The 7829-nt window shown below is 36.1% G+C and overlaps 2 protein-coding genes across 6 annotated transcripts in view; one reads left to right on the plus strand and one right to left on the minus strand.

The window, feature by feature from the left end:
• The window catches only part of plekha8 (pleckstrin homology domain containing, family A (phosphoinositide binding specific) member 8), a 32224-nt gene extending 30263 nt beyond the window's left edge, over positions 1–1961 (minus strand). For all 5 annotated transcript variants that reach the window (XM_059010988.1, XM_059010965.1, XM_033993371.3 and 2 more), the window contains exon 1: positions 1703–1961. In XM_059010988.1, coding sequence (XP_058866971.1) covers positions 1703–1742 — 40 coding nt within the window. In that variant the 5' untranslated portion in view covers positions 1743–1961. The remainder of the gene's footprint in view (positions 1–1702) is intronic.
• Positions 1962–2061: 100 nt separating this feature from the next.
• LOC117394792 (peptidyl-prolyl cis-trans isomerase FKBP14-like) lies at positions 2062–7700 on the plus strand. The gene is made up of 4 exons (XM_033993373.3): positions 2062–2529; positions 4340–4491; positions 5436–5563; positions 6735–7700. The coding sequence occupies exons 1-4, from the start codon at positions 2333–2335 to the stop codon at positions 6891–6893; spliced, it is 636 nt and encodes a 211-aa protein (XP_033849264.3). The 5' UTR covers positions 2062–2332; the 3' UTR covers positions 6894–7700.
• Positions 7701–7829: the final 129 nt, after the last annotated feature.

The raw sequence follows: 7829 nt of genomic DNA on the forward strand, positions 1-7829 counted from the left end.
CTTTACGGAGATTTTTTTTTGTAAATAAAGGCACACACACAGGGGCCACACCTCTGCTGCTATGTGGTCTCTGACTGCGTGCATATAATAGTTTTTGTTGCTTTTTGAAAAGGAATGACTATCCGAGTGAATATTTAAATTATGAGCGAATATCCGAACATGAAAACTCTGTGCTCCCTAGTTGTACTAGTTGAAACGTGTGTTAAAACTGAAAAAATGGCTTTAATGTCATTGCTGATATAAGTAAAACTACAACTGCCAGACAGTTTTACGGCTTCCAAGTTCAGTACCAGTTGGAAATTTTGGCAAGCTGTAGCATTGCAGCACAAGTGTCAGCAACAGATCAGTTTTATGGAGCAGTTTCAATTCAAAATACTGCATTAGTTCATGATGTCACAATGCTTTATAACTTTAAACACCATAGTAACCATGACCCTATCTACACACTGTAAGGAGTTATAAGCTAATTTTACATTTAACCTTAAGGAGAGGTCAAAGGCAAGGTAATTTCTAAATAGAGCATAAATGGGTTCATATCTGTGTTCTATAGTAACCATTAACTTATATTGCAAGTTAGAATATAAAATAAACCATTTTTCAACTGAAGCGGTTTTAAATTTAAGAAGAAAATGTAGGTCTGGCGGCCATCTTGTTTTACAAAAGAACACAATTTTTCCCTATTTGAATTCCGTTGTCCCCAGGATGATGCCTACCAAGTTAGGAGTCAGTTGGTTAAACGGGTTGCAAACTGAAGTAGTTTGATGTTTGGGGCGCGTTTTGGCAAATTTGGTGGCAGCCATTTTGATAGTAAAATTTATCGCAGCAACTTCTGCTTTGCAAATTTGAAGCGGGTTTGGTTGCTGATGACGCATGCGAATTTTAGATTAATCGGTTCAATGGTTCCCAAGAATAAGATTTTGTAGCCGCCATCTTGGTTGACGCAGGAGCGCAATTTTTGCAACTGTAAATCCACACGGGATGACACCTGCCAAGTTTCATGCTGATTGGTTACACCGCGTGCGAACAGGTGCTGTTTAAAGTTTTGGGGAAAAAAACGACAAATAAATACAAATAAATAAACAAAAAATAAAAACAAATATTTACAATAACAGGTTTCCCAAGCCAGATTGGAAGCTTAATTTATTTATATATATTGTGTGTGTTACTGTGAATTATCGACAGCCCTGTCTGATTCATATATGCCTTACATCAGAGTTCTGTACACCGTTTTATTTTTTTTAATATGTTACTTTAAATTGGTTTATTCGAACAGCTGATGGCGGACGAATACGTGTGTGATTTTAAAAAATGAGATCCGCACGATCGCTAGGAACCAATCAGAGAGCTTGGTTTGCACGCCTCGTTTTATAAACCTTGTTCAGCGTGGGACAGACAGACAAAAAAAATAATTATATATATATATATATATATATATATATATATATATATATATATATATATATATATATATAGATAGATAGATATAGATACACACACACACAGAAGGAAGTTTATGGTAGTTTAAAAGCGCAGACAAAAACAATGCCCTTTTCACTGTGAATCTTAATGAAAATCCATTCAGAGATACTTGTTCTGTAATACTAATCAGTACACAGACACATTACGAGGCTACACATAACTCTGAACCATGAACCGCAGTACAAATCACAATAGCGTATTACACATATGTACATATACATACCACTTAGATAATTGGTCCATTTATACAGCACCCCCTCCATGACTTACTTCACTGCTGCTCGTTACAGCACTACTAACTAGTACATGATTAAAGAAGCAGTGATGTCAACGACCCCTAATCCAACAGCAATGCTTTCTCTTCAATTCACAAATACTATTGCGTATTTGTCTTAGACGTATCATGTGTTTCATTCAGAGCACTCTTCGCCTGGCGTTTGTGCAACCTCTTTTAAGAATTAAAATCATGTGATTTGAACTACGCTGGAATCCCCCAATGAGAGTCTAGGATCAAGCTTGATTGACAACCGGTCTTAATTTAAGAGGAGGATGCCTGGGAGATAAAACTTTTGCGACACCAAATTAATTGGGTCTGTGAGTGCGGAGTCTCAGAAGAGCCGACTGCATTTCACAGGACAGTTTTGTAAATAACCAATAAGCAGGCTGTGCTTTTGTGAGCATCTACCTATGAGCGCACAGAGGCGGTTCTTCGTGCAATGGGGTGGTGTTTTGAGTTGGTTTGAGTTGCCACGTCGCTTTGTTGACGTATGGTTAGAAACAGACAGCTAGTAACGGGTAGTTTGCTTATTTGAAATTCATTTACAAAGTAACTTTAAGTGAAGTGCATGCAGAAATGTTGCTAGGTACTTTGAATTTATTTTGTTCATTTCTGTTCGGGGTTGTGAATGCAGCAAAACTCCCGGAGCCAGAAGTAAAAATCGAGGTGATACACAAACCTTTCATCTGCCACAGGAAGTCCAAGTACGGGGATATGCTGCTTGTGCATTTCGATGGGTACCTGGAAAGCAACGGAACATTGTTCCATTCCAGGTAAATATTAAGGAATGTATTTAAAAAAAAAGGGGGTTGGGTTAGTCTGTGGATATCACAGTTCTGTAAAAGTGAATCTTGTGAAGTTCAGGATTTTTCATTTTTGGAAAGTACTGGAAAAACAAAACACAGTTTCATGAGCTTATGTCAACGTGGAATATTGATGCTGTCGTGGTGTACAATTCATTTGAGTGTAACCATGTTATTAATAATAATAATATTTAGCAGACGCTTTTATCCAAAGTGAATTACAGAAATGGAACAAAATATAACCATATATAAAGTAGTCTTGAATTTAAATAGAAAAAAGAAAATAGATGGCAGATGGAAACACATAGCAGACACATAAAAGCAAATTAAGAGTTATAAATATTTTAAATCCACAACTAACTAATAAAATAACATGACATGACACAAACACCCAGAACAGCCAGTGTCCTTGCACGATTGCCGCACACGCCGGCAGTGAAGTTGAATCCCTAACAATCCTTAATCGGAGGCAGTAGAAACAGGCGTGCGAGGAACTCAGGTGAAAATACAAGTCCAGTGATGCGCTATGACGTGCAGAGAACACTGCAATGATGTTTGAATGAGATTTGAAACTAAACAAAGTGTCTACTATGGTGAGTAAAAACGTGTTTATTAACATTGTTATTAGATTATTTCGTTTTTTACTACCTATAGACTGACATTGCAATGGTTAGATTACTTCTATATTGAAGAACAGGGCTTGTAACCAGAAGTTCACCTGTTCAAATCCCACCTCTGCCACTGACTGACTCACTATGTGACCCTGAGCAAGTCACTTAACCTCCTTGTGCTCCATCCTGCAGATGAGATGTTAAATCTATGTCCTATTGCAAGTGACTCTGCATAGAATGCACAGTTCACTGCCTACCTCTGTAAACGCTTTGTGATGGTGGTCCACTATGAAAGGTGCTTTGTAAAGATATCTATATCTAATGGTAGATTTGCTGAGCTACTTACTATCATGCATGGATGTGAACAGGTATAGGATTGTATTGCTGCCCTTCATCACCACAAGAATCTGGACCCTCCAGGTAAGGCTCCTATCTAGACTGATGTGGAGTCAGGTTTGCCATAATTGCAAAAATAAAATCCCTTTCTGATTATGGTTAATTATTCTATTTGCAAGATAAAATATTGTAATTACTGTTGGCAAGGTAGGCAAGTTTACAAAAATGATAAAAAAAAAAAACTCGGAACACAAAGCCATTTCTTTAAAGAACAGTGGCTTGAAACCTGGTTCCAGGAGACCTAGTTTGAGGCTACTTTTCTGTATCGAACCCCAAGTCTCCCCTGGTGTGCCATACAGGGGTCTGAAACCTAGTTCCAAGCCACAGTGGCTTCGTGTTTCCTTGGCTTAAGACTAAAAAATTGCAAGAAAAAGCAACAGGCCACCTTTGAAGGTGGTAAATTTCTTTTCAGATGTAACTTTTCTGTAAAGAATTGTCAGTATTTGGGACTAACCTCCTATATACTGTATGTTTACGGTTGCATTTGACACTAATCTTTCATTTCGTGTGCATATCATGCTTTTCTGAGATCCCTCTATGTGCCTGTGCTGGTTTTCATATAAGGTAAGAGCTGTAGATATCAGAATACATGATTAGAGTCCAGTTTGTTTGGGGTCACTGCTCTTCCTCTTTAAACATAGCTTTGCAATATCACTTAATCTTCTTTGCTATACATTTGACTCCATGTAAATACAGCAGTTGACAAAGTGTCTTTTGGTAAATTATTATCAAATGCATTTTTGTGCACGTTCATTTGTCATTTCATTTTTCAGCCGTAAGGAAGGTAATGGCCAGCCTATATGGTTCACTCTTGGAATAAGAGAAGTTATTAAAGGCTGGGACAAAGGCATGCAGAACATGTGTGCAGGAGAAAAGAGAAAGCTAACGGTTCCTCCATCTCTTGCTTATGGCAAGGACGGGAAAGGTAATTCATGTTTTAATGTAAATGTTTTACAGTACAGCAACTGTACACAAAGTCAATATGCAGTATTGTCAAAAGGTTTATTTTAATGTCGTCCTGTCCACTTTATCTACAAGACACTTTATACATGCTTACTGTGGTAAAAGCATAGTAAACTGCAAAATTACACAATTTTACTATGAAACTTCTGTAAAGGTGTAATCTCCAACAAAACCCTATTGTTCTTATGTGGGAAACCTTTGTGCATGTCCCGAGATGACTGTTCTTTCAAGTTCCATGTTACACATTCATCATTCAGTACAGAATACATCTTTGTATTGTGTTTATTATTAAATTACTTTAGGAATTTATTTTATGCTTTTTTTTTTTTTTTATAGTGCGAGAGATTCTTGTATTCAGAAATTAAGTTATAGTACAATCCATTCATTAAAAAAAAAAACTCCATCAAATTAATGAAATACTAACTCGTTTTTAGTGCATTGTTTGCACAGTGTGTATTTCAGTGTTACTAACTACTTTTCTTTTTGTTAACACTTAAGCCCCTAGGTACTCTATATAGCGACTGCATGTGTTCTGTGAAAAGATTGCTGGTGTATGAAGAAATGCATGCCGTTTTCATTCTCTGTAATGCTTTTCTTCACACTGGTAAGCTTCGATATATTAAGTGCATGCAAAATACCTGAAAGCATTATAAACCGTTACCTGTAATATTTAACTTTGTAAAATTTGGACTTTGATTCACCTAATAATGTAGTTGCATGACTGATGTGCATTTTGTGATAAACATACTAACCTCTTTCCCATAGGAAGTTAACTTGCTTGTATGTGTAGCCCTTATCTTATTAAAATGCTGTCCAATTGCAGTACACCAAGTTAAGTACCTACCATGCAGCAGGTTTTGTCAATTCAAAGAGTCATTTGAACTGTGGTCTACATGTCTCCGTTAGGGAAGATTCCACCGGACAGCACTCTGATATTTGACATGGAGATTTTGGAGATCAGAAATGGACCACGATCCCATGAATCGTTCCAGGAAATGGACCTCAATGATGACTGGAAGCTGTCCAGACAGGAGGTATGGAATTCTTGCAAGTTCATTTCTTTGTCTTGCAGGGTCAGGGTGCTGCAGTCAGAAAGGATCCCCTTTCTTTAATGTTTGTTCCCTTCAGGAGTTTCAGAATTAAGAGAGTAGGAGTGCTGCACCATGGCACTGCTAGTAGGCTGTCGTGTATACTGTGAAATCAAAGTCTTAATTTATCCGTCACAAGTTTAAAACATACTTTTGCATGAAACAAACATTATTATAAGAGAATAGATTTACAAGTACAGTAAAACCTCGGTTCCGAACCCCTGGGAGTGGAGGTTGTTTGTAAGTCTGAAGTATCCGTAACTCTGAAAATGAGTTTTCAGTGGTTAAGAAATGTGTACACCTGCTATCTACACCCTTAATCTGGTGAATAATACAAGGATACAGCACAATGATGCAATACTCATATTGTTATGGTTTAAAAGGCTTTTAAAACGTACTATACATGCTATTGAAATTGTAATATCGCTGACAATTTCCTGATACCGTATTCCCATTGTCCGGTAAGTTTGGTTAATAACTGACGTTCTACTGTACAACTCTACACGTTGTAAGCATTCCTGTGAGGAGAGCTTTGTGCTCTTGTCAATCTACCACTGCCACCAACACTATTTCAACTGTTAAAACAGTAAAAAGCTCACTATGTGATCAAGGTCATATACCTTCATTATGATTACATAAAGCAATGATTCAAGCTGGACATATTTAATTGGGTGAACAGCAAAAGAGAAGGCGTGTTTTTATTACAATACAACCAGTAATTCTGCTGAGTTTTTTCTTTGTATTTCCTATAACATTTGAAATGCAGACTTCATATTTTCAATATTCTGGAAACTCCTTTGGACTTCATGTTTGCAGTGTTATGTAAACTAAATATTTTATAGTAGCACTTTTTTTAGAAATAATTGTGCTTATAGATACCTTTTGGGGGTTTGCTACTTTTACTGAATATTAACACCAGCTTGTTGCTGTGTGTGTATTCTGATCTACCATTTATCATAGAAAACACAACTTGACAGTAGTTTTCATTAACCGTTTTAATATATACATAGTAATACACCCTAATATATATATATATATATATATATATATATATATATATATATATATATATATATATATATATATATATATATATACACACACTTTCTTTTTCCAGGTAAAAGAGTATTTGAGGAAGGAATTTGAAAGACATGGATATGCTCCCAATGATACCCATCATGAAAACATGGTTGAAGACATATTCAAGAAGGAAGATGAAGACAATGATGGATTTATATCTTCCAGGGAATTTACCTACGAGCACGATGAGCTGTAGAATGGAGGCATTTAGAAACATTCCCCTTGTATTTCTGATCAGACTTAAATGGAGAAACCTAGAGATGTGAAAAATGATTGGCATTTTGTTATAGACTTTTAATCCCCCCAAATAAGGACTAAACGCTCCTTGTGCCAGCTATCTAAAGAAAGAGCAAGGTTTCACTTTGTGAAAATACATTACATGCTTTTATTTTGGACTGATTTTTAGAATCCCGTGTTTTTATGCCTTTTACTATTTTTGAATAATTGTTTTAAATTGTGTTCACAAACATGACCCATTGTAAAGAAACATGCTTACACTGTGTAACAGGGATATGTAACTTTTTAAATAAACAATTTTGATATAGAAGTAGAAGAGTTAATGTTAAAAATATGATTGTTGTTTTTCTACAACAAGGACTACAAGCAATACTATATAAATAATTGAAGACAAGTGTTTGTTCTTGTTGTGCTGTGCTAAATTTTAGATCTGTCTATTCCCGGGGGAAATCATATGCAAAAAAACACTATCATATAATTGGGGCTTCTGTTTTTCGGGTTTTATTAATTGTATTTTTCAGTGCTTATTTTTAGCTATTTGTTTTTATTTGTTTTTGTGTGTGTGTCAAAATATGTCTAGTACCTCGACAGTACTTGCACACTTAAGTTGTACCTTCTTTCCTTTGCTGTCTTCCACAACGAAATCCCTCTGGTCGCGGGCACATTCTTCTGGTGTTTTTTTGTGTACGTATTGTTGTACATTTCGACACAATTCTGTTTTAAATCTTGTCAACTGTAATACAGCTTTAAATCCCGCTAAAAAGCCTCCATCTTGATTGTAATCTCGTTTTAAATCTCGCAAGCGGAGTCTCCAATAGAAATGTAGGAATGTGCTGTCACTGAGTAGTTGGGGCCGGTTTAAAGTATTCAGAACGAATCAATGATAGATACAAGT

The sequence above is a fragment of the Acipenser ruthenus genome, chromosome 3 (assembly GCF_902713425.1).
Source record: "Acipenser ruthenus chromosome 3, fAciRut3.2 maternal haplotype, whole genome shotgun sequence".
In the NCBI taxonomy this organism is placed as follows: Eukaryota; Metazoa; Chordata; class Actinopteri; order Acipenseriformes; family Acipenseridae; genus Acipenser; species Acipenser ruthenus.

Bases quoted from the DNA above. Each gene is read 5' to 3' on its own strand.
- LOC117394792 (XM_033993373.3), top strand. From the start codon at position 2,333: ATGTTGCTAGGTACTTTGAATTTATTTTGTTCATTTCTGTTCGGGGTT. The intron at 4,492-5,435 runs GTAATTCATGTT...TGTCTCCGTTAG, and splicing joins TTATGGCAAGGACGGGAAAG to GGAAGATTCCACCGGACAGC. The intron at 5,564-6,734 runs GTATGGAATTCT...TTCTTTTTCCAG, and splicing joins GGAAGCTGTCCAGACAGGAG to GTAAAAGAGTATTTGAGGAA.